Consider the following 25,601-nt stretch of genomic DNA (forward strand, 5'->3'; position numbering starts at 1 on the left):
TGATGTATGAATAAATATGCATTTAATAATATTTAAATATTTACATAGTATGCTTATGGTTATGGTTATGGATTTAGCAGACTCCCTAGTTTAACAGTACCCTAGTTATATGTATGTTTAGTGGGTATAGTGTCCTTATGATGGCATTCGTTTCGAAGATGGATAGATGGGCAGTATTATGATCAGAGTTTGTGCATAATGGTTTGATAGCAGTAGTAGGTAGCCATAAACATAGTTAACACAGGCAAGTAGATTTGGTGGGAAGACTGCAGCAGCATCCCAAAGTAGAGTTTAGAGCATGTGTGTGTGTGTGTGGGGGGGGGGGGGGGGGGGAGGTTGTTTGGACATTTTACATTTTTGTTTAACACAAGAATAGATTTAGCTTGATTCATTGTGCTTTTTGTTGTTTATACATTTTTAGATATCTATTACTAATTAACTATTAATTTGGTCAATGTATTGATAAACAGTAGAGAAAAGGCCCTGTGATACCAGGCAGTTTATGTTTTTCAGTACGGTGAGTAATCAATTTGGAAATTTGTGTGAGATTCTAGCAGTTCTGTCAAACCATCACTGACGTTGTCATAGCGATCTTGATTAGTTAAACATCTCAGAGAAGCTCTCACCATCAGTCTCACTTAAGAAAGAAGAGCCCACAATGAACATCTATCTGCATTCGCTCTCTCTTGTATAAGACTTATGAAGGGTTAACATGGGGAAGGTATTATGGCGTTAGGAGATAAAGGCTTTAGGGAAAGGTGTTGAGTCAGGGGGATGTGTGGGACTGTATGCCGTGCCCAGCTAAGTCCTACAGTGTCGTATCTGGCCTCAGCCTCTCTCTGTCTCTTTCTCTAACACGTTCTGTTTTGATTTCTATCACTCCAGGGGGGCCTGTGTGTTCCCAGTATTCGAAGCCAAGGGACAGTAATCCTCGGACTATCCCCTTCTTTGGTTTTTGAACGTAACACATGTTGCTTTTCTCTGCCCCTCCCTCACTGTGTGGGGCATTCTGAGTGGCATATTTCTGTGCCATCTCGTTCTGTCTTCTCTTCACTCAGGGCACCCTTCTTCTGTTCTGCCCGTGAGGTGTGAAAAACACCTCTTTCATAGTCTGTACTCTCGTCTTTTCCTTTTTTTGAAGGCTTTTTTCCATCCTTTGTTGTCACCATGGATATGGGCAGCCTCACCACAGTGGTCGCAAACTCGGCCTACATCTCTGCACGTGGCAGCTTCGATGGTTCTGCGAACCCAGCTACTAGCCGCGACAAGAAGTACCATGCCAAGCTGAAGTTGCCACACATCACGGTGTGCGAGGACCTCCGTGAGACGCTAGACCTCTCGTTTCAGAGCATCTGTGTGGAGCAACCCATCGGCAAGCGTCTCTTTCAAGAGTACCTGGAGACAGCCAACGAATACAAAGGACCCTGTCGCCTGTGGAAGGACATTGAAGAGTATGACACAGCCGAGGACAAAGACAGGTTGAGGAAGGCGTCTAAGATCATCGAACGCTACATGGAGCCTACTGCCAAATACTACTGTCCCTTTCTACCTGAGAACGAAATCACCAAGGTGAAGGAGAAACATCAGGAAGCGTGTGACGATCTCTTCCACCAGACCCTAAACTGTGTAATGGACTTCCTTAAAGAGGTTCCATACACATTCTATCTGGAGACCATGTACCTCAAACGCTTCCTTCAGTGGAAGTGGCTGGAGATGCAGCCTATGGGAGAAGACTGGTTCCTGGACTTTCGTGTGCTGGGAAAGGGAGGATTTGGAGAGGTGTCAGCGTGCCAGATGAAGGCCACAGGCAAAATGTACGCCTGCAAGAAACTCAACAAGAAGAGACTGAAGAAAAGAAAAGGATTTGAGGTAAGAGATGCTCTTCAGATGTGCACTGGGTAGGCATTGTTGTTATTATTATTATTATTATTATTATTATTATTATTACAACTACTACTACTAGTACTACAATTTATCTGGGGTAGAAGAGTCGTTGCTGGTTCGAGGCTGTCAAAGTGTTCTTGGGCAAGACACTGAACCCCAAACTACTCCTGATGTGCAGGTTGGCGTCTTGCATGGCAACCTCTGCCATCGGTGTATGAATGGGTGAATGTTAGGCATTACTCTGCAAAGCATTTTGAGTGCTCGGAGTCAAGTGCAATATAAATGCAGTCCATTTACCATTCTATAAAGATCAGTCAGCGATTGTTAGGCTACTACTACTACTACTACTACTACTACTACTATATCTGCTCTTCTAAAAAGATCACATGTGATGATCCATATGTGCTGATCCTGGCTGTTCCATAAACATATGATCACTTAACTGGGATATTTTCACAACCAAAGCCGCTCACCTTCATCTGAATGTCACTGGCACCCAGATTACGTTTCATGCTTACGTAAGACTTAAATCGTTTCGGAGGGAACTTGTATCAAGTTATCTAACAGACACACTCTGATATGAGTTATTAATTTGATGTCATATTAACTCGGTCATAAATAGTTCACAAACAGAAATGGTTGACATGAGACCCTGTAGAGATTTGTAGCTGTTTCCTGAGCAAAACTGAAAGGTCTGTAGGCCTAGACTTTGGAGCCTATACTGCACACGCCTCCCTTAAATGATCAGAATGACTCATCTTGTTTCATTAAAATATGAAATTATTTCTTGTTATTGGAAATTACTTCATAACAATATTCAGCCAGAGGTGACTGATCAGTAGGTAGCCTATGTTATATGGGAATTAGCATTTAAAGAAAATTAAATCAGTAGCCTACTAGCTTATGATTAGCTCAGCTGTGTAAAGACTTTGAAAGGCACATTGTTAAGATAATTTCAAGAATGTTATGCATGGTAACAGGGTGACAATTAGCTTTAAATCTGGTTAAATATGTTACAAAGTTTAGATATTTCCAAAATAAAATGATGTTCTATGTACACACATTAGATGTCATTAAAACAGTGCTGTGAGTGAGTGAGCTATGAGTGTTCTGAAAATCATAAAAAAAAAAAAAAAATAGAGATTTATTTAGATCTGGTAAATTGACTATAGTCTAAATATAAGCTCATTTCATCAACACAAGTGAATGAAAAACGTTTTTTAACAATTCAAAATTGTTGAAGAAAGTCTGCATGAGTAGCATGCCTTCACAGTTAGAACCATGCAGTAAACGGCGTTAGCATGTGCATTAGCATGCGTGCTGTAGTATCAGCGCTGCTATTGAGCTCATTAGATAGTGCAGTAAATGATGTTGTGCGTTAGCATGTGTGCTGTTAGCCTAGTATTAGCGCTGCTATTGAGCTCATTAGGAAGTGCTAACTCCAACATATTTATATATGGAACAGATTTAATGTGACTGCCAAAGGACGGGCAGAAGAACAGACAGCACAAACACAATGAATCAAAAGGAACATTATTACCTTGACTGGGGGACTTTTTCAACCTCTTTCTACAACCCCAAATCAGAAAAAGTTGGGACTTTGTGTAAAATGTGAATAAAAACAGAATGTTATAATCTGCAAATCTTGTAAACTCATATTTAGTTGCAAAAAGGACACAGACAACATATCAAATGTTGAAAATGACAAATTTGACTATTTCATGGAAAATATATGTTAATTTTGAATTTGGTACCAGCAACATGTTTCACAAAAAGTTGGGACAGGGGTAACAAAATGCTGGAAAAGTTGGAAATGTTTCATAAGTAATTCTTTCAAAAGGAGGAATGTGTCATAAGTAATTAGGGAAACTGGCAACACAACTGGGTATGAAAAAGAACATTCCAGAGAGGCAGGGTCTCTTAGAAGTAAAGATGTTAGGTATTCATCACTGTGTGCACAAATGATGAAACAATGTTATCTTAATGCTTCTTGAACATGAAATTCCGACGTATTTGGGGAGTGATCATCCACAGGACATAATATTATTAAAACATTCAGAGAATGTTGCAAACAAGGGAAAGAGCTGAGAAACAAATTGGATGTCCGTGGTCTTTTGGACCTCAGATGTTACTGCATCAACACCAGACCTGTTTCCAGACCTGCCATTGTATGGGCTCAGGAAAACCTCCGATAACCATTTTGATACTCAATTCAAAAATTGCAGCTTGTTTAAAATGGACTGAGGTAACATGGAAAAGGGTTAGACCAATCAAAATTTCCCATTCTTTTTTGAAAATCATGGAATCATCTGGGCTAAAGAGGAGAGGGCCTATCCAAGTATCCAACCTATCCAACTTGTTTTAGTGCTCAGTTCGAAACCCAACATCTATGACGGTGTGGATGAGCATTAGTGCCTATACAGCATGGGAATCTTGCACATTTCGCAAAGCACAATCAATTCTGAATGATGTATATAGCCTACAGTAGGTTTTGAGCAACATACTGTACTGCCATCCTGGCAATGTCTTGAATATTTCAGGAAAACAATGAATTCTGCACATATTTAAACAGTATTTCTCCATAGAGAAGGAGTTCTAAAATGGCCTATCTGCAGTCCAGATTTGTCAAATTAGGTGCATCATGGAGTGAAAAACATGACTAAAAATGCCTCATACTGTTGAGCAGCTGAAATCCTATATCGGGGAGTATGGGACAACATTTCATTATCAAAACTTTAGCAACTGGTCTTATCAGTTCCTAAACATTTACAGAATTGTGTTAAATAAAGAGGTGAGGCAGCACAGTGGTAAACATTCCCTGTACCAACTTAAAAAAAAAACAAAAAAAAACATGTTGTTGGCATCAACTTCAAAAGAACATATATTTTCCATTAAATAGTCCAAATTTTCATGTACAACATTTGATCATTTGTCTATGTCCTTTTTGCTGCTAAATATGGGTTTACAAGAGTTGTATATTATCACACTCTGTTTTTATTTGTATTTTACACAAAATCCACAAAAACTTTGATTTGGGGTTGTATATATAAAAAAAAAAAAGTACCGTAAAATTAACAATGACATGAATGAAGTCTCTGACACTTTGTGTTGTCTGTGGGGATGGAGGAGACTGGCACCTTTTTCAACCTCTCATTATCCCGTATAACAATTGCCGTAAAAATAACAATTGCCTACAACACTTTCAGTGTTTTTCACTGTTAATTTTGTGTTTAAGTAGTTTAACATTTAATGTTGACTTTACACATGTTGGCGCACACACCCAGATTTTTGCCTGTGTCCAATTTTTGGACAATATGTGCTGTTTACAGTAAACAGATATAGCCCAGAAGTCAAACATGGCTAGAGTTGCTGCTCAATTCCCCATTCAGGCCATGATGCCACCCCTGTCTTGACCTCTGCAGGAGTCGCCAATCAGCAAAAGAGGACACGTGCCACTGCACTGTTCAACACTTCCAATTGGTTCCCTGTAGTGGCCCTGTAGTGGTAATTCACTAATGCATGTTTACAGATCAGCCACCACATCAGCTGACTCAAAGCTCCGTCTACCTATTGCTCCAAGCTCAGCTTTCATTGTGTGGAACTGATGTAAAGATGGGCGAACTCGAACCTGAATATGGTACGACACTGTAATAAGTTACATGACATTGCTCCCCAAATGATGGGCCATTTTTAGGGACCCACCAATCAGCAACCCATGAGATTGGTTAAGTCTGATGACACTGAAATGAAATTTCTGTTTGAAATGTAGTAACAACAATGGCAGTAGCGGTAGAGCTACAGTAGACGCAGGAATGCAAACAGTGGTAGCAATGCTAGCATACATCACACATCAAAGAGCTGAAGTCAGATGTAGCAATGCTAGCATGCATCATACATCAAAGAGCTGAAGTCAGATGTGTAAGGGTGTGTTTAGTCATTCACCGAGGCCAAAAACATTGTTGCCTTACTGCCAATGGGGTTTGGTAAAAAAAAAAAATCAGCTTGCACCATTGGTGCAAAGTAAGAAGTGTACCAGTAGAGCACATAGCACATAGCTCCAACTGGAGGGCTGGCCTGTCGATTGGAGGATTGCCAGTTCAAATGGTTGCTTGATGTTGTCCGCTGTGCCCTTGAACTTCTCTTTCTTTTTGAATTGTCTCTAACCACCCAACTGTAAGTGCACCTGTGTAACTAAATTTCATGACTCATGTCTATACAATATACTAGCCATACATTCCTCCAAATTACTATTACTATTATTATTATCATGTTAAGAATATACATGATTAGTATTATTATTGTTTTTATTTTATTTTTGTTAGTATTGTTGTTGTTGTGTTGCCTGGCATGGGCCCTCTGTTTCCTACTCTATTGGGTTGTTTTCTGTAGGGGGCAATGGTGGAGAAGAGGATTCTTGCACGTGTCCATAGCAGATTCATCGTGTCTCTGGCCTACGCCTTCCAGACCAAGACGGAATTATGCTTAGTCATGACCATCATGAATGGAGGAGACCTAAGGTGATCAAGTGTGGCCATTTGCTGGATGCATGAGTGTAATCATGCCTAATCCTTGGCACGTAGATAACAGTAGACACCGTTATATGAATAGTCATCCAGCCGATTTTACTGTACAATGTCTTGCTCACAGCCAGACGTAAAATGTAAAATTGATCATGATTTCATGTCTCCTAGGTTTCACATATATAACGTGGATGAGAACAACCCAGGCTTTGATGAGCCCAGGGCATGCTTCTACGCTGCCCAGATTATCCAGGGCATGGAACACCTGCACCAGAAGAGGATCATCTACAGAGACCTGAAGCCGGAAAATGTTCTGTTGGACAATGAGGGTACAGAGACATAGCCCTAGTATAGTCTATACACAAACAGAAACACATACACTTTATTTTCCTCCTTTAAAAATGATTATATTATCCACACATGCACTATTAAAGGAATGCTCCGTGACCTTTTTGAGTTAATATAATTGTTGTTATATTGGACAGTATGAAGGCTTATCAAACTTATCTTTGGTTTTTGTTTGTAATGTACATATTGGTCAAACACACACACACACACACTCACTCGTCACTCTGTCTCCGTCATTGGATGCTTGTTTGCTTCTAGGTCACGTGCGTATTTCTGACCTTGGGTTGGCAGTGGAGCTGCCGGAGGGGGAGAATAAGACCAAGGGCTATGCCGGAACTCCAGGTGAGAACCATACACTCTCACCTTCACACTTAGTTCTAGACGAGCGCAGCTGTAGCAAGGCAGCTCACTGCTCCGGGTTAGTGTGTGCTTCACCTCACTGTGTGTGCTCTGTGTGTTCACTAATTCACGGATGTTTTATGTGTAATACTGTGTGTTCACTAATTCACATCTGTTTTATGTGTAATACTTTCCACACACTCCATTTTGTTTATGTGAGCATGGAATGTTGCTCAGTGTCTCTATGGCAGCAATTCTGGCCGAAGTCTCTAGAGCGCTGCGCTCCTTTGGCTGCTGATTACATGGCCTTCAAACCCATTAGTAACAGAGTATCCCTGTGGGTAGCTGTAGTCCAGACACACTTCCTGGCTCAAGTTGCTGCGCTGGTGGCCTCCAGTGTAAACGAGGCTACTGTAAACAGAGCTATTGCATCAAAACAAAACTTAGTGTGTGGACTTGGGATGGCCATTTTGAGGAAGCACATAAAAAATGATTGGCATTATTTGACCAGGACTAAGGGATGCTGATCAAAATCATTATCATAACTAGTACTGTAACTCTCATTCTTAAAACAATAATTATTGCATATAGTAGTATTGCTGGAGGTTCACAGGCTGAAACATGGTAACTTCTTATGTCAGTTTAATTGATGTGGCCATATTATTTTATAATCAAAAGGTTTAAAAGTCTATTAAAATATTTCAACTTGGTATATGGACCCAGGGCCTCTTGCCTGGGGTTGTGCAAAAAAGTAAACCATTTTGTCACGTTGGGGCACTGCAACAAAGTCTCCAAATGGAAAGTGAGCTCATATTTTGGCTAATCTTTGATCGTTTAACATCAATACTTTGAGTGCTAACACCAACGCCCTCGACACAGTGACATCTAGTTTCCATGGCTGCTGGGCTGCAGTGAAGTGTTGATGCCCTCCCCTGCACCCTAATCCTGACCCTCAGTCATACTGTAGTTTCCATGGCTGCTGGGCTGCAGTGAAGTGTTGATGCCCTCCCCTGCACCCTAATCCTGACCCTCAGTCATACTGTAGTTTCCTTCTTTTTTGCATCATTGGCACTACTGATGAAAGAAAGCTATTCTGTCTTTGAGCACAGCAATGATTACATGTACTGTAGCAACAGGCACACCAATCTCCTATGAAAACATTCATTTAGACATTTAGAAAACTGGATATGGATTATAAACGGGCAGACTTTTAGTTCTTTATTTGCTCATGAAATACAGGTACCTACGTAGGCTATTCCTTGACCCATTTGGCTTGCACACCATAGGGTTTATGGCCCCGGAGCTGCTGAAAAAGGAAGAGTATGATTATTCTGTGGACTACTTCACTCTGGGCGTCACACTATTCGAGTTCATCGCTGCAAAAGGCCCTTTCAGAACTAGAGGTGAAAAGGTAACCTGCTCTCTTTCTCATTGCAATATGTTATTCTTACCTTCCTATCTAATTATTTGATCATTCGTTTGTGTGTGTATGTAGCTCCTTCTGTGACTGTGTTGTAGGTGACGAATTTCATGAATAGTTGACTGTTGTGTAAATGTATCAAGTGATTGGAATTGGAAAACAGCCAGTTTCAGCTCTCTTTTTGTCATTGAGCCATTAAATGGTGATTCAATAGTGCCTCCTTGTGGCTATGTTTCTGTAGTGTTATTTCTTCTCCATTTACACCTTGTGGACAGATATGGGTGGAATTTTACTTGTATGCGATATGTAGGCAAAATTATAATCATAGAATTGTGCTTGACCAAACGTATAAGTAACATCAAAGAAGAAAAAGGCAGCACTTTGCATACAAACAGGGATGGATTACTGCACTGGCCTACCGGGCCCCAAGGGAAGCCCAAGCCCAAGCCTTTGCATGGAATCATTGCCTCAATATCAACAAATCAGGATGTAGGCTATGAATCTGATTGAATTTAGTATTGGGCATCCCCAAAATGCACTAGAATACAGGAAATCACATCAAACAAATTAAAACATTTCTGGGGGAGACCCCCAAACCCCCCCTCCCACATATACGACAATAAGCGGGGGGCCCTTAATACATCTGGGCCCAGGGGCCCGAAAGTTCATAATCCGCCCATGCATACAAACGTGTTTATTACACATTTTGTATGCAAAGTGCAGCCTTTTTCTTCTTAAATGACAATCATACCCGAGCTGCTTGCTTCATATTAGATATTACACTCACTGCCTATTGGTCTCTGACATTCTGATTCTGCATTCTGCGCGCAGGTGGAGAACAAAGAGGTGAAAAACAGAATACTAAACGATCCAGTCACTTACAATGAGAAGTTCAGTGAGAACGCCAAGTCCATATGTGAGGGACTGCTGGCCAAGTCTGTAGACGATCGCCTGGGATTCAAAAATGGATCATGTGATGAGCTGCGTGCTCACCCTTTCTTCGCTGAAATCAACTGGAGGAAACTGGATGCAGGTATTGTGATAGATTCCTAGGGGCCTTCATTTAAAAGCTGGGTAAAGTACAAAGTCTTATTAAGACTTGCTTAATAGCTGCAAAATATTTTTGCTAATTTAATACCATGAGAAAGATCATAAGCAACAAACAGTGGTGGGTCAGCTAAAAGCTGAGTCATACGCAACAAACAGCTGTTTCATGCCACATGATGTCGTCAGTTCAAGCACAAGAACTTTGCTCATAAACTGACTTGGCCCTTTGTCCCGCATTCAAATTATGGCCCTCAGTCTTTCTTGTATGTGATTTGTGCTGTTTGTTTCACCAATGTCTTCAAAGTATTGAACCTAAAATCATGTTTGTTTTGGTTTTGAGGTTTAAAGTATAAAGCCAGACTAGGTGTGGTTGAGGTGTTTTCACACACTACCTTACGCCTAGGCTTTATGCAAATTTATGTAAGATTAAATAGCCGTGTGTGACTGACAATTTGTAACGAGAAATTCTCAATGTAGGAAAGTGAGCACATAAGTGTCATCTGATTCTTTCTTAGTCTTTCACCAGCACAACATAAAATAGTTTCTTTTTCTTAACTAGGAATCCTTCCACCTCCGTTCGTGCCCTGCTCTAAGACCGTCTATGCCAAGGACCTAGATGACGTGGGGGCCTTCTCCACTGTCAAGGGCGTGGCTCTTGATGACCCAGACAAGGAGTTCTTTGACGAGTTTGCCTCAGGAAACATTTCTATTCCATGGCAAGAGGAGATGCTAGAGACTGGCATCTATGGGGAGCTGAACGTCTGGGGTGTAGATGGAGCATTGCCCAACGACCTCCGCCGCGAGTCCATCCACGAGCTGCCACCAAAGTCCTCTACCTGCTGTGTGTCTTAAACAGCACTATAGAAGCAGAACTCTCCATCCCATCATTATGATATATATATATATATGATATATATATATATATATATATATATATATATATATATATATATATATATATATATATATCATCCATCTACTGTATTTGGAGAGAGAGGGGGATTGGTTGTATCAATGTGGAACGTGTTGAAATATCTTTTAATTTTTATCTTTTAATATTATTTTCTTCATAGGTCCTAGTAGAGGAACAGTATATTGCTGACAGCCAACCATACTGACTGAAAATACAAAATTAAAATTGTACTTATGTGACACAATCAACAATGGAGATTATGGGCTCCAGAGTGAAAACAACTGGAAATAATAGCAGGTGAACTTGGTAACAAGTTGCATTTGTGATTTGTAAGGCTGTGGCCTCTCAACAGTTTGCCCTGTGCAAATGATTTAGTTGGAGTCAGCATATTCCCTTTCAGAACCCTCAGATGTGATTACCACAACATGTCACCATAGTGACGTTTCTGGAACTTTGTTTGGAACCCCAGACGACCTACAGTCCTGATTTTGAGATAGTTTTGAGACCATCACATGTGTTCTAAATAATCAGTGGTTCAGAAAAGCCCAAGCAGTAAACAGAGGAAAGTGGATAAAACAAATAGGAGAGCAGAAGATGTAATCTTCTAATCACAGAAAAATAAACCTCCACTGTCACACACTTGGCAAAATGACATCATTTTGACTTATACAACAAAAGTTGAACAAAGTTGACTAAGTTGAGCGTTAATGTTACTGGTGTTGTGAAAGTTATTCACATTTAAGTGTTAATTTAGATATTAGGGAATTAGGGAAGTAGAATATTTGTGCCTAGAATTAATGCCCCCATTTTGTTGACCGCATTAAATGAATAAAGCGGTTGATTGTTAAACAGCATTCATATCAGCTTTCTTAAAGTAACTGTGCAAAATGAACAATCCTTTCCTTCTGAAAAGTATGATCATTTGGACTAAATTATCATAACGGTCATGCTGATATTTCCTGTTGAGCATTCTATGTGTCTGGAGGACAAGGAGAACAAGACAATATGGCACCCATACATCACAAGGTCTCACCAGGTCTCTGCGCTCTAAACTGATAGAATTGAACAATTAAATTCCATTAAGGTCTCCTTGACTATAACATTATTAAAATCCAAAAAGGTTGCACTTGAAAAACTTTTGTTTTCTTTTTGATATTTCCTTTAGTAGCAACAGAGGTTACAAACAAACATTTTGGCCATTAGGCCTCCACCAGTGTCACTGTATTTTGTTATACACAGTATAATATTATTAACAATGAACCTTTTTGTATAAGTTGTATTATAGAAATCAAAGCCTAAACCTCAGTTCAAGTATATTTGTCAACTACTCTTAAAACTTTCAGAAATCTTGATCAAGGCCAAGCTCAGAAAGGGAGGACGTATGCCCAGGGTTGACCCATGAAAGAGATAGAGATAAAGATCAGAAGAGGACAGAAGAAGAAAAGAGAGGAGAAGAGAGGAGAAGAGAAGAGAGGGCAAGACTAAGGGAGATGCATCATGGGAGGAAGAATAAGAACTAAAGAGAGGCATATCCATTGACCAATTATATTGTGAACCTCCATGTCCCTCTCACTCCTGATCAGGTGTAGAGCAGCATAACTTGTCAAAAAGGGTATATTTACAGTAATTTACGCTATGCTTAAGTGTATTTGTGAAACGTAAAATGATGTTAAATGGGGTTTGCAGTTGAATAGAGATACAGCGAGCATGCATGGGGAGAGTGTGGGTGAGCTCTAGACAAGGAAGAAGGTCAAAAGGATAGCGCGATTGACAGGGATGTTGTGATGGCTTTTTTGTACACATATATGGTAGGTTAAATGGTAGGGGGGGATGAAAGTAATTCTGACTGAGATTTGAGCGGTTCAAATTAAGTGGTCCTTCTATACATATCTTGGAGATTACACGCAACCTGCTTCAGTGGTGCTCGTACAGAGTTTGCCCCAGCCAGAGGAGGAGCTGAACATATTCCCTGTAAGAGTGAGAGAAGTCTTATGGAGGAAATGGAGCGCAACTCAGTGCCTGTCCCTTACGTCATCAGTCATCAGATTGCCTAGCATGGTGTGAAGGTCCTCCACCAAGAGTTGTATCAACACTGCACCATTAAGGTGAATTATACTATCTTCTTTCATTTCTTAAAGAATGGTGTACCACTTTACCTGAAGATGGCTGGCTCACCCCGAATAACAAAATTATTGTCTCCAAAGCAATTTTAGTTTCCTTGATCTGTCTCAAGGAATATGTTTCTAAGATTTGGGACGAAAATCAAAATAAGAACACTGGGATGGGCATTGTTAAGAAATTATCAATATCAATGCCATTGTCGAGTCTGCTTATCGATGCGATTCCTTATCGATTCCCATATCAATTCTTGTACCAATGCTGAACACTTTTAGGATGGCTTTGAGAGTTGTTGGCTTGGAATGTTTAATTTAAAGTGGTTTTAAAGAATGAATACCAAGTGTGCAATATCAATACAGAAGTTGAATGCTTTCAAATGTCTAAATTTCACATATGTGATGTCATACCGCGACGCGGAAATGGACGGAACGGAACGTTCGGAATCGTTAGTGGAATCGTTAACATGTGGACGACGTGCATGATTCCGATGGATCGGAACGTTTGGAACCAGTTCCAAACCGGAACCTGGAACCGATTCCCAAGCCTAAGAGTATGTCCATGTCCCAAGACATGAGTAATAGTATTTAGTAGATGCTTTTGTCCAAAGCGACTTGCAGAACATGAATATTTCAACAGTTAAAAAATTGACAGATAAATTTATCAATTGTTATTGTTCCATGAAAGTGAGTTTTGCAGAAGGGGGTGTGTAATTTTGTAATTGTGTAGGTGTAATTTTGACACCTGTGGTCTTCTGATCTGTGTTGCATGGCAACCATATTGACATTTCAATTGGTTCAGTTGATTTTTTTTCATTCATTCAAGGTTTAATTGTGAAACATGGAACAGGTACTTACAAGGTAATGCAAACAGATGTAATTTGTTTTGATTGGAGAACTTGGAGAAAATGCCTTGTGTTAACGTTGGAATGTGTTGCTAAGAGACAGTCCATTCTAAATGCATTGCTACTTTTTTGCTGAGTGCACTTTTGTTTTGTTTTGCTTCACACAAAAGCATTGTTGAGATACTGTGAAAAGAGGTGCTCATATGTATAGTTCCAGAAATTCTGTATCATACTCAATAGCATCCCCATATTGATAGTCTTTGTATATTCAAATAAATATTTTCCCAGAAAAAAAAATATTTTCATGTTGTGATCATTTAGCCTACCTAAAATGAGTTTTGTCTTCAACTTTTAAGACTCAAAACCCTTCACATCTTCGTCTGCACTGGGAACTTGGTGTTATTTGTCACTGAGAAGACAACATGCCTCTTCTGGACATCAGAACTAGAGCCTTTGCTGTGTGAGACATATCTACCGTATATAGGCCTAATCTATTTTTGTCCAACAGTTTTGCCTGCAGCCATGCACAAACTCAATGCTTCGCATGATTTACATGTAATACACTTTCCTCACACATTAAAATGGATCTGGGTCAAACCATTACTTAATCTCACTTAATTCCCACAGCCTGAGACCATCATATTTCCTTCTAAATGCTTCGCAGGTGCACTGCCTAATTTACATTGCTGTGAAAAAGATAGTAGGCCTAAATATCATAACAGTGATAGTTTAAAGGGACTGATTTCACGAAGTAGGCCTACACTCTTAAAACGAATGTGTTGTCCCTATCGCTAGACACAGATATGTGTTAAAAAATAACATGAGTTATATTATTTTCAACACATATTGTAACAAATAAAAAAAGGAAACAACACGTAACAATGCAAGTTGTGTTGTTTTCAACACATTCGTTTTAAGAGTGTTTGTTCTGCATATTTCACCATACTCCCAACACCTTTTCACCACACAAGTGGAATCTCCCCTTTCAGATGATCTCAAGTTGTACATGAAAGGGTTGCAAATAGCTCACTTCCTCGGCAGCTATAAGAAATGTAATCTACACTTAAGGTGCCACACACTTACACTAGACCTACACTTAGGGTGCCTAGGGTGTCTATATTGCCCCCGTCAAAGTAGCCTAATAGTAGGCCTAATAATAGTCGAACAACAACAATAATGTAAATGTAAATCATGGGCAATAATCATAATAATAATGTTATAACATTATTATGTCAATCAGCATCATATTATTATTATGACTACTGTATTATGATGGTTGTTGTTGGTGTTGTTGTTGTTGTTATCAGAACAAATCAACCAACTAACACCTGCGTGTGAAACATAACAGTCCACCACCGACTGCGGAAGAAAGATGATTCTTGTAGACAAATGTAGAAGGCTACAGGCTATCTATTTCTAACCAACGGTGTCGTGTTCTCCGTGTCGGAGCGGTCATGTTAAGCTGTGGCCCACAACTAGCGGCCCACAAAAGATGCTGTGACAAACCAATAGGTGTTTGTTTGGTTTCTAGTCTTGTTGACCACTGGAAAGGGTCATAGGCTACCTCCTCTTTTATTTCCTTTGGATAATATTTGCGCTGGACGCAAAAACTCTTCTGGGGGGATATGCAGCCACAGCCTACTCCTCCAGTTCCACCCGGGACAGGTGCTTCGGACCCTGCGGGTAAGATGGAAAAGTCACTGTATTTTCGTCACCAATTTAGAAACGAACATTCAGTAACTGCTAGCCTACACCAGCAATTTAGCCAAGGTGTTTCCTAGAAAAATATTCTTATGCCGTTGCATTGGCTACTTGTAGCCTACGTTTGTAAGCTTTTGTGTGCACGTTTTCCTTCCTCCATGTTAGAATATTACCTGAAGCGGAGACGGGCGGCCGTCGGGTGCACGTTGGCCCTCCTTGCATTGTCTCTGGTCATTCTAACAGTTGGTTTGGTGGCTTCAACGCGCACTGACAATGTTGCTGTGGCTGGCTTCTACCCGGGAATCATTGTAAGTGCCACCCGATGAGTTTGCCGTCACATTCCATCTTCATGTCAAACTGTTAGCAGTCTCGTTTTTAGCCAGACTGAAACAGAGTTATTAGGCTATGTTGCAAACTCGAAGTAAGATATAGGTCGTTATTTTTATCCAAAGCAATTCATTTGATTAAACGAGAGGAATAACAATAACGAGAAAAGTAAACAATAGGCCTACACATGACAAAAACAAAATGTGTATAAGAATATGACACATATTAAAAGAAAACGAAAACATTCACTAGGCCTATTACTAAACTGGGCCTAGTACTAGCCTACTATGCCTAGTAGGCTAATAATATCATAATATCACAATAATAGTGATAGGCCTATCAATATCAAGTATCAAAGTTGACTAAGAAATGTGGTTGAAACTATTCAACAGATGAGACAAAATGCTGAGTTTAGAAGTTTATAAGAATGTCACTGCAACAAATAGCCTACTAGATTGGTCATTGCAGCACCACCAGCATGGTAGATGAAAATATGGACTGCAATCTCATGCTGTGAGACAATTGATACTCATTAGTTAAACTAAATGGTTGAGAGGGGGAATAAATCTTTCTTTATTAAACATTCATGTTAAGGAGTAGGCTTAGGAAACATTAGTCATTTAGTCAACATTCCATAATCTCTGAGTTCTAATGCTGAGTTCTAATCACCACTCACTTATTCTCTCACTCTAAAGCTCAGCTTTGGGTCCTTCCTTGGTATTCTTGGCATTAAGCTGATGGAGAATCGCAGACCCATGGTGAGTCTTATTTACTTCATATTGTTGTGATGCATTTTAAAAGTCCCTTAGGAAGATGCCGATGATGGCTTAGACCCGTGGTTCTCAACCTTTTTTCAGTGATGTACCCCCTGTGAAATATTTTTTCAGCCAAGTACCCCCTAACCAGCGCAAAGCATTTTTAGTTGAGAAAAAAAGACTTAAAACAGAGCACTGTGCCATCAGTGTCTAATTTATTAAACTTTGGAACTGCTAAATATCAATATATGTACGTATATTTTATATTTTAAAATCTCATGTACCCCCTGGAGTGCCTTCACGTACCCCCAGGGGTACGCATACCCCCATTTGAGAACCACTGGCTTAGACTATGAGCTTGTATTTGTTAATCATGTTTAAAAGCATTTAATCAAGATAGGTGGCAAATGAACGATACATGTATAGACCCTTTCATCAATAAAAACAAAAACAATGCTTGAACGTTCTATTTGGGCCCCAATCTACTTCCTCTGCATTAAGACAACATATGGAATGTTGAAAAGGAAGCCTTGTGGGGCCAACTATGATGCTGTTAATGGAACTCTCTTGAAAGGGTCCATACAATGGCATTCAAAAGTTTGAGGCCACTTAGAAAACTCCATTATAAAGACAGAATAGTACCCGCTGACAGCTTCTTCTCTCTAGTTATTGCATGGTTTGAAGCTGTGCTTTGGCTCATTGTCCTCTTGTAGAAATAAATGAACTCCAATTAAGCTCCAACCCCAGGGTATGGCACAGTGCTGAGTGAGCTTCTTCTTCAAGATCCCCTTTATCCTGTACAAATCTCCCAAGGCACCCCCAGATTATTGCATTGCTTCCACCGAGCCTGTCAGGAGTCAACCACTCCTCCAGCATTTGGTCTGTGTCTTGTGAATGTTCTTTGTGATCTTAGATTTGTGTGTCCGTAACTTTTTTCCAGTCTCCCTCTGACCACTGATTGTGTTCTTTTGCCCATTGAGATGTGTTCTTTACAACTCTGCCCAGAGGGCTAGCATCCCAGAGGCGCCTCCTGTTGGTGTTGACACTGGTGTTTTGTGGAAGCTGCCAGTTGAGGACCTGTGATGAGTCTGTTTCTGAAACTAGACACTCAAATATATTTGTCTTCTTGCTTACTCCCGGTCCTCTCTCTGGTCATAGCCATTTGGAACTTGGTTCTTCTTGGTTTCTGGCCATTTTGAGCCTTTAATTGATCCCACTGTAGTTCATGCTCTGGATTTACTCACCATAAGAAGGCCAGTTGTATTGCTTTGCTATTTACACTACCTCCTTGGGTCAGATTATCTGCTCTTATATCACTGCTATAGAGCTAAAAGAGTATATATACTTATACTATACAGATACACAACTCTATCTGTCATTCCCACCAGACGACACCTCTCGGCATGGATCCCTGAATGTCTCTCAAACATATCCCTATGGATGAAGGAACATCACCTTTGGCATCTAGGTCAACATCAAATTACTAACGTTGACCTACAAAGTGATCTCCGTTGCATAAGTTCTGAGGGAAGGTCTTCAGTGGAATTTTGAATGTTTGGAGTGGTGTTGTAGAGCATGCCGTTACTGTGGAAACCAACTTTGCCTGGTACATTTGGCCACATGATCATTATGCGGCAGAATGTAATGCAGACCCAGGTGACAAGGGAGAGGGAGCATATTTATGTGCCCAAGGTCCTGTAATCCCAGGGTCGTAAGGGCCCAGGGCCTTAGATCAAAGTCCTTACAGGCAAGTCTCACCACTGTGCGGCCATCTTGGTAACGGCTTCAGATAGGTGATGTCAATCATGCGGTTGGTTACTTACAATACAGGAAGGGGCGGGATATGTGTAGACAACTGCCATATTGGCATTACAAACTAACCCCATACATTTCTATGGAGGATTCTTTGAGTGCTGTGTCTCCTCATTATGAAGTCTATGCCTATGTTCCTTCTGGAGGTCACTGTTGTGGTAAGAGTCTGCATTTTGAACCACAAGGAGTCAATGCTGGGAAATTAACACTAGTCATTTGTCTTTTTTTTTTACTGATCAAGAGTGAAGCCGCGTAAGTAAATGTGACCATTCTGCTTTGCATTGGCGTTAATGTGCTTCCACTGGACTCTGTCCAGTATCCGACCACACCGGCCAGTACTTAAAATTTAATTAGGTAGCCTCTAGTATGCTCTACTGTTCAGTACCAGGAACTGAGAGACTCATGTTTCCATGGTCACATATACACACTTGTTCACGCCAAAGACGCAAGCATGCACACACACACACACACACACACACACACACACACATACACACACACACACACACATACACACACACTTATACCCACACAAAGCTCACACAGAGTAAATTGATAGCAGATTAATTAATTAATGAGCCCTGGTCCATATCAAGGTGATGTGAGCATGCCTTGAGAGATGCTGAGTCACAGGGACTCTAATCTATGGAGGGCTTGGGAAGAATAATGTCAGCCCACACATGTAATGAGCCAGAGAGCTGTTTGCTGTTTGGTAGCTGGTGGTTGACAATTTAACGATTTCAAAGCAGATCTTATTTTAACAACTGCTACGTTCTATATGTACCCAGGTTAGAATCCGGTAATTTCCGGAGCTCACACACAGTTTCTCTCCCACTCACATTTTGTCTGCTTCTCACTGTCCTGTCTATTAAAGGTTAAAAGGCCCCAGAAATATAAACGGAAAAGAAGAAAACATGGGTAGATAGTAGTCTTTTCATTTCAATCTTTTCTATCTTCACTGAAATATAGCACATTGTGGGGCAAATGTGCCAACAAATTAGCTCAAACGTTGTGAGATTATGACATTTTTATAGGCACAAACACTGTTTTAAAATCTGTCCCCATAGCTTTCTAGCAGCCGGGCTGTGCTCGCTACAAGCAGGATAGGTAGAGCTATCTAACACTGATTTTCCCTCCCAACTGACAGAAGGGACCTCGGTGACCCCGAACAACAGGGCCCATTGTTGAAAACTGCCGGAGTTCTCCTTTAAGCCGGGGTTCCGTAAAACACATCAGGCCACACTCAAAGCCTGGCTGTTCATAAGTGCATTGAGCTCGTCGCTTTTGTTGGGCCAAGGACTTGACCTTCCCCACGAGGACCGCTGGCACTAAAGGCTTACACTTCCATCCTCTCCACCATCCCCCACCTTTTTCTTCAGCTCAGACGAGTTCTCAGACGAGTTTGTCACAATCCTGTGCACCCCGCCCCCCCCCCCAACAATTGTGTTCATCGCTGATGATTTTCTACAAACAGAGCATTACAAGGTTATAAAATACAAACCTGAAACACAGTACAGAGCTATAGAGCTATAGCAAAGTCCTTTTAGGCAAGCCCCTCCACTCGGCGGCCATATTGCAACGCTTTTTGGGCACTCATTGGGCATCCTATTCAGCAGAAATGCGCGTGCGCAAGGCTTCACCACACCAATCTTGCTCCAGCGGCGAGTTCACAACAAATGATTGGCACAATGTCTTCACAACACACCACATGATTGGCTCAATATATTCACATGTCGACGTTTTGCCGAGGAAAGGGTGGGATATGTGTAGACGGTGGTAGTGTAGTGGTTAAGGAGCTGGGCTAGCGTGCAGTAGCCTGAAAGTTGTCGGTTCAATTCCCGGCTTCCACCGTTGTGCCCTTGAGCAAGGCACTTAACCCCAAGTTGCTCCGGGGACAATGTGATCCCTTGTAATATAGCTGACATATGTAAGTCACTTCGGTCAAGAAGTGTCTGCTAAATGTAATGTAATGTAATGTAATGTGTAGACAACGGGTACAAACTAGCCCCATGCATTTCTATGGAGGATTTTTTGAGTGCTGTGTCTCCACATTAGGAAGTCTCTGGCTATAGGGACATGCTGCTGCTCACCACGGCGCAGACTCGATCCAACGATCCAAAGCATACACAACAGACGCGATCCAAAGCATACACGACAGACGCGATCCAAAGCATACACCACAGACACGATCCAAAGCATACACGACAGACACGATCCAAAGCATACACGACAGACACGATCCAAAGCATACTTCAGAATTATATGTTGAAGTAGTGAGAAGTGTTGCTTTGTTCTGACTTTTCTGACCAAACATTTGCACATGCTGTTACATTTCATCCATTTTTAAAAGTTAATGAATTAAAATACGTAATATTGCATTAAGTATTTTAAGTTTGCATTAATGCTTGAGGAAAGACCCCTTTATACTAATCTTTAGCAGGGCATCTATCTATCTTCTTTCTATTTATTCCACTCAAAATAAATAAAAAAATTGTAATTTCTACACAGGTGGCTAAACCTGCATACAACTCCAAATTAAGGAACCTATTTGTGTACTTAAAGCACTGTGTGTCTCCATTCACCCATCATGTCATCACACGTTGTTTAGTAAGTTTTATATGTGTAACCTAATTTGTTGTAATCATTCAGCTCATAGCAGCCATCATTTTCATCAGTCTGGGGATAAAGTCCTGTTTCTTCTGTGCTATCATCGATGGAGTCATCGCTGCTGAGTTCCTTGTGAGTACACAAATCCATTTTTTTTTATCATTGTCATGCTGCATCTTCTTTAAAATCTATGGTTACAAACTGGTAGTCTGGGCAAATGCACTAATCTCTCTGGTGGGAGAGCTATAAATCACAAATGATCGTGAAATTGTGGGCAGCTGAATGGTTTTAGGTCTCTGCTTTGGAAACACCCCTTTCAATATCATCATTGAAAAAAATGTACAGGATGCTTGCAATGTGATGAAAGATAGTTTGGTGAGTGTGTGTCAGTAGGCTTTCTGCCCTTCCCCAGGGGGTGGCTGTGATTGGGCCGACAAATGATTTCGCAAAGTACTCCACCAGGTTAGCCTAGAAATCTAGACGCACCGTAGCGGCAGCAAATGTAAATTTGCAATCAGGGTAGTCTAGTCTCCATTGGCTTGCAAGCTGGAAAAATTAAACTTCGATCAGGCCAATCACATCGTGTATAGAGTCGGTGGGCGGGCTTAACATAATGATGGCAGAGTTGCGACGGTTCCGCTTGAATTCACTGCCACTTGAAAACAAATAAGATGGATGCTGCTGCTGGCGAACAGCGCTACTCGAGTTTAGCTGTTTTTAAGTTGGCAAATGTTTGATCAACTAGCCAACTAGTAGCCTAGAAATCTAGACGCACCCTAGCGGCGGCAAATTAATTTGCTCAGCCTGTACGTCTAGTATCGAACCATAGGGATTTCTATTGGCTTAGCACCGTGGATGTTCTCCAATCACAGCGCTCTATTTTGTTAGAGAGTCTTAAGGCGGGCTTAACAGGATAACGACAGTCCTGCGACGGTGAACAACAAGGAAGGTGGCTATGGCGAACGAAGAGCGATTGTTTGAATCGGCGTTGGCGTCAACTTTGGAGGAGTTGGACTTGTGCTTTTCTTTGAAAGTTGAGCAACACAATGCACTTACTGAAGTCATTACTTTCGAAGAAGGATGTATTTGCTGTTTTGCCGACCGGATACGGATATGGTCGTAGCGCTGGCCTATTGCATGCCTAGGCAGTTTGAAAGACAATTCTCTGCCCGCCCCTTGGATTAAGCGAGGTGAATGGTTCGATGCCAGACTATACATCTCAATGATATAGGATGGCCCCGCCAGGCTAGCCAACTAGCTCTGCTGGTGGGCAAACGCATGGGACTTATGAGTTGTAGCGCTATCCTATTGTGTGCAGAGGGAATTTGAAAGACAACCGTTTATCCCGACCCTCGGATTGAGCACACATTTTGAAAATTAGCCTAAAGTTTAGTGCTGTGCTTGATATAAAAACGTCATATTTCATGTAGGCTACATGATCTAATGTTTTCTATTTACTGTACAGCACCATCGCCATGGGCGTCTTTATTTTGTATCCACGTCTCTGGTAATTAGATGACTAGTAGTGTCACTTTCACAGAATAAAACTTTCTGAATACTGAATTGTATGCACAGCAGGTTTGCACAACGTCCACCAACACCTGATCTGTCCATACTTTCCTGTATGTCCATCACAGTTTCACTGCACAACTCTTCAAACGACTCCTTTTTTGTCTCTTATCGCTACTCTAGGATATACGTCCGCTGATGCAGGGCAGATGTTTATTTTACTCCAGTGGAGTGGGCCATGTGTACGGCAACTACTACGGTGGCACTGAGGTAAGAATGACCTAAACGCACGTCTGCTCGTCTCCTAGCGCTTCTGACAACCTCACACACCTGATACGCATGCCACACTCTTCCCTCCTCTACCTCTTCCCTCCTCCACCTCCTTCCTCTCCACATCCCTCTCTTTCCTCCTCTTCTACCACTTCTCTTCTACCAGTATTGACAGATGCAGTGGTATTTCCTAGCTATGGTCTCCTCTGCACTGTAGCGTAAATGTTATTCTATTGCTGTAGTAGTAGCGTAAATGTTATTCTCTTGCTGTAGCTTAAATGTTATTCTATTGCTGTAGCTTAAATGTTATTCTATTGCTGTAGCTTAAATGTTATTCTCTTGCTGTAGCTTAAATGTTATTCTATTGCTGTAGCTTAAATGTTATTCTATTGCTGTAAGTCGCCTTGGATATGAGTAAATGTCATGTAATCACATGGGAAACATATCGGGATATTCGGTGACTAGATGAAAAAAGGGTAAAGAATAATGGCTGACCAACAGTGGAATCAACAACTTGGTCTGGCTGCTGTATGCTAACCCAGTTCCTTAGCCACTACGCTACCACCGACCCTTGAGTATCTAATTGCCATCATCAAGCAAGCATTCTCTTTTCCCCTTTCCCCTCCTACCTGTCTTGCAGGTAACCTGTCAGTCATACAACAAGAGGTGTGAGCTCCGCGTGAAGGCCAACAGCTGCTATTGCTGTGATTTGTACAACTGTGAGAGGCAAGGATTCAGGCTGTCTGCTTACAGCAGTGAACTCCAATATGCAATGAATAGGGTTTTTTTGGCCCACATAGGGTGCTTTGTTTGTGATTTTGTTTTTGATGGTAAATAAGCTTGGTTGTTGATTGGCCGCTGTGGAAAATCCTCTATAGCACGAGGAATATAACACCTCTCCTGTGTATATCTGAAATGCACTGTACAGTACGTGTGTTTTACTAAATTCAGTAATATATTTGTTTAGGCTGTAACCTGTTCCTTTTTTTTTTTGATTCACGACCGCTCATTGCTGTGTGTTTGTGTGTAGGTGTGTATTTTAGGGTTGAAGCACTAAGAACATAACTGGAGTCCTACAAACATCTCTGCACTGTAGTGTTGAATGTTATTCCTCGTTTTAGAAGTTAGAAGTTTCCTCGTTTTAAGTTGCGTTGGATAAAAGCGTCTGCTAAATGAATAAATGTAAAAGTTTGGAACATTTCTGTTTGACACCCTTCTAGCTCCGACTACCAAGAGCGCTACTATGAGTTCATGGGTGTGAGGGGCTGCTGGGACGTGATCCACCTGCATCGGCTCCTGTGGGCGTCCGTGGTACTCAACGTCACCGGTATCTTCCTGGGCATCACCACTGCAGCTATCCTGGGAGGTTTTAAGAACCTGGTGAGATGAAACTTTCTTAAATGGGTTGATATACAGGGCTTAAAGTTTTCAGGCACTGTGCCTGAATTCAGTTTAAGATTTGAAAATAGGCAATTATGACATTATATATTACACTTCAAAAAATGTCTGATTACTTCAGGCATAGAAATGTTACTTACTTTATGCTCTGTACAGTATATATGAGGGAGAGAGTAATAACACACATACTAAGAGACCATTGCAAAATGGTCAGTTTCTCAATTCTATCTCAAGTCTTCCCAATTGAATAGGAACCAAACTCTTCATTTGTTCATTTAGCAGACGCTTTTATCCGAAGCGACCACTTATGTCAATTATATTACAAGGGTCATTGTCCCCAGGGAAATTCGGGATTAAACCCACAACTTTTCAGGCTACTGCATGCTACATCCGCCCCTACATACAATACAGTAGTTCTCAACTTTGAACTTGGAAAAAAGTCCAAAGTGACATTCTGCAGCCATCTTTTGAGAGATAATAAAAGTGGATAGATGACATCTTGAATTGTTTTGTTCTGTTCTTCCAGTCCCCAGATCCTCCACAGGCTTCTCTTACACCCAACCCCCCTCCTCCTCTGGCCCCCCCACACATGCTGTATAACCCCACGCAGCATCTGATGACCTACCCGAGGTTCTGCCCCCCTGGACAAGCGCTGCCTGTATACCCAAACTACTCTATTCCCATGCAGGTAAATACAGCACATGAATGTTTTTAGCTTACTGATATTCAGCTTAAAGGGATACCAGGCAACGTTTTCGTGTTAATTACTCATCTTCGTAAGTCAGACCGAGTGAGGGGGAGTTTCGTAGAGAAAAAGCATCAGGCTTGCCTGATGTCCCTTTAATTTGTCTTCATCTATGCATTTTGTGTGCAACTTTGTATGCAACGCGTCTTTCAGTAATAATGATATTTATAATTGTGCATAATAATGCACATTTGAGGTGGTAATGCGCGGAGGGGCAGTTGAAGCTCGTAGTGTTATGAATAATTAATATATGATTAATTTCCATTTATTTTCTTAGCACCAAAATGGTTGCCTACATCCTGCCAACTCTACTGTTCCTCAGCCTCATAGTGAAGATTCCACGGCCCCATTGGAAGAAACTCAGCTCCACGACCAAAACCCAAGTTACCCCCCAAACCCCTCTACTGCCTCTCAAGCTGACGCTTCCGGCCACATGCTCACTCCTAATGCCCCTGCACTTTACGCCCAGCCCTGTGGCATGTTCGAGAAGCCTCCCCCCTATGCCTGCTGAGTGCATTTAGGACTCAAATGCATCTAGGTTAAAGAGGAGAAGCGCTTCAAATGATGATTACCACCAACTCTCTACTGAAATTATAGCTACCGTGGAACTTGGTTTGTGATTTATTCAGACCACATTGACTATTCCTGTTGACTTACAATTGAAGACCTATGTAGGGACCAGCAAGCCTCTTAGGCCTGGGATACACCTGATTTGACCTGGTTTAGCAGATGCTTTTATCCAAAGAGGCTTACAACAATGAGGAATAGCATTCAAGCTACTTTGCAGAACTGACCTTACGTAGCAATTAATATTACAACAATAAATACTGGTAGAGGACGAGTGCAGTAGTTTAAATACTTAAATCCTTCCCCATCTCTCTCTCTCCAACTCTCTTCCTGTCTACCTCCAATGTCCTGTTGATATAAAGGCAAAAAGCCCCAAAACAAATAAATATTAAAAAGAGAGATGTTATGAGTGTTAGGAGAGGAGGGTCTTGAAGATAGAGAGGGATGCTCCAGCGCAGCTACTCACACGTCATGCATCTG

At 41.2% G+C, this 25,601-nt stretch overlaps 2 protein-coding genes across 2 annotated transcripts; both read left to right on the plus strand.

Annotated features, from left to right (window-relative positions):
• Positions 1–1,115: 1,115 nt before the first annotated feature.
• On the plus strand, positions 1,116–10,432 carry grk1a (G protein-coupled receptor kinase 1 a). The gene is made up of 7 exons (XM_042079916.1): positions 1,116–1,869; positions 6,274–6,401; positions 6,576–6,733; positions 7,011–7,094; positions 8,378–8,502; positions 9,343–9,544; positions 10,118–10,432. The coding sequence occupies exons 1-7, from the start codon at positions 1,168–1,170 to the stop codon at positions 10,408–10,410; spliced, it is 1,692 nt and encodes a 563-aa protein (XP_041935850.1). The 5' UTR covers positions 1,116–1,167; the 3' UTR covers positions 10,411–10,432.
• A 4,623-nt stretch (positions 10,433–15,055) lies between these two features.
• On the plus strand, positions 15,056–25,387 carry LOC121699067 (transmembrane protein 255B). The gene is made up of 9 exons (XM_042081679.1): positions 15,056–15,113; positions 15,297–15,439; positions 16,154–16,216; positions 20,675–20,764; positions 22,325–22,411; positions 23,052–23,137; positions 23,632–23,791; positions 24,336–24,497; positions 24,832–25,387. Exons 1-9 carry the CDS (start codon positions 15,056–15,058, stop codon positions 25,063–25,065), a joined length of 1,083 nt encoding a protein of 360 aa, XP_041937613.1. The 3' UTR covers positions 25,066–25,387.
• The last annotated feature ends 214 nt before the right edge of the window (positions 25,388–25,601 follow it).

The sequence above is a fragment of the Alosa sapidissima genome, chromosome 23 (assembly GCF_018492685.1).
Source record: "Alosa sapidissima isolate fAloSap1 chromosome 23, fAloSap1.pri, whole genome shotgun sequence".
Classification (NCBI taxonomy): domain Eukaryota; kingdom Metazoa; phylum Chordata; class Actinopteri; order Clupeiformes; family Clupeidae; genus Alosa; species Alosa sapidissima.

Bases quoted from the DNA above. Each gene is read 5' to 3' on its own strand.
- LOC121699067 (XM_042081679.1), top strand. From the start codon at position 15,056: ATGCAGCCACAGCCTACTCCTCCAGTTCCACCCGGGACAGGTGCTTCG. The intron at 23,138-23,631 runs GCAAGGATTCAG...ACACCCTTCTAG, and splicing joins GATTTGTACAACTGTGAGAG to CTCCGACTACCAAGAGCGCT. The intron at 23,792-24,335 runs GTGAGATGAAAC...CTGTTCTTCCAG, and splicing joins TGGGAGGTTTTAAGAACCTG to TCCCCAGATCCTCCACAGGC.
- grk1a (XM_042079916.1), top strand. From the start codon at position 1,168: ATGGATATGGGCAGCCTCACCACAGTGGTCGCAAACTCGGCCTACATC. The intron at 1,870-6,273 runs GTAAGAGATGCT...TGTTTTCTGTAG, and splicing joins AGAAAAGAAAAGGATTTGAG to GGGGCAATGGTGGAGAAGAG. The intron at 7,095-8,377 runs GTGAGAACCATA...TGCACACCATAG, and splicing joins GGGCTATGCCGGAACTCCAG to GGTTTATGGCCCCGGAGCTG.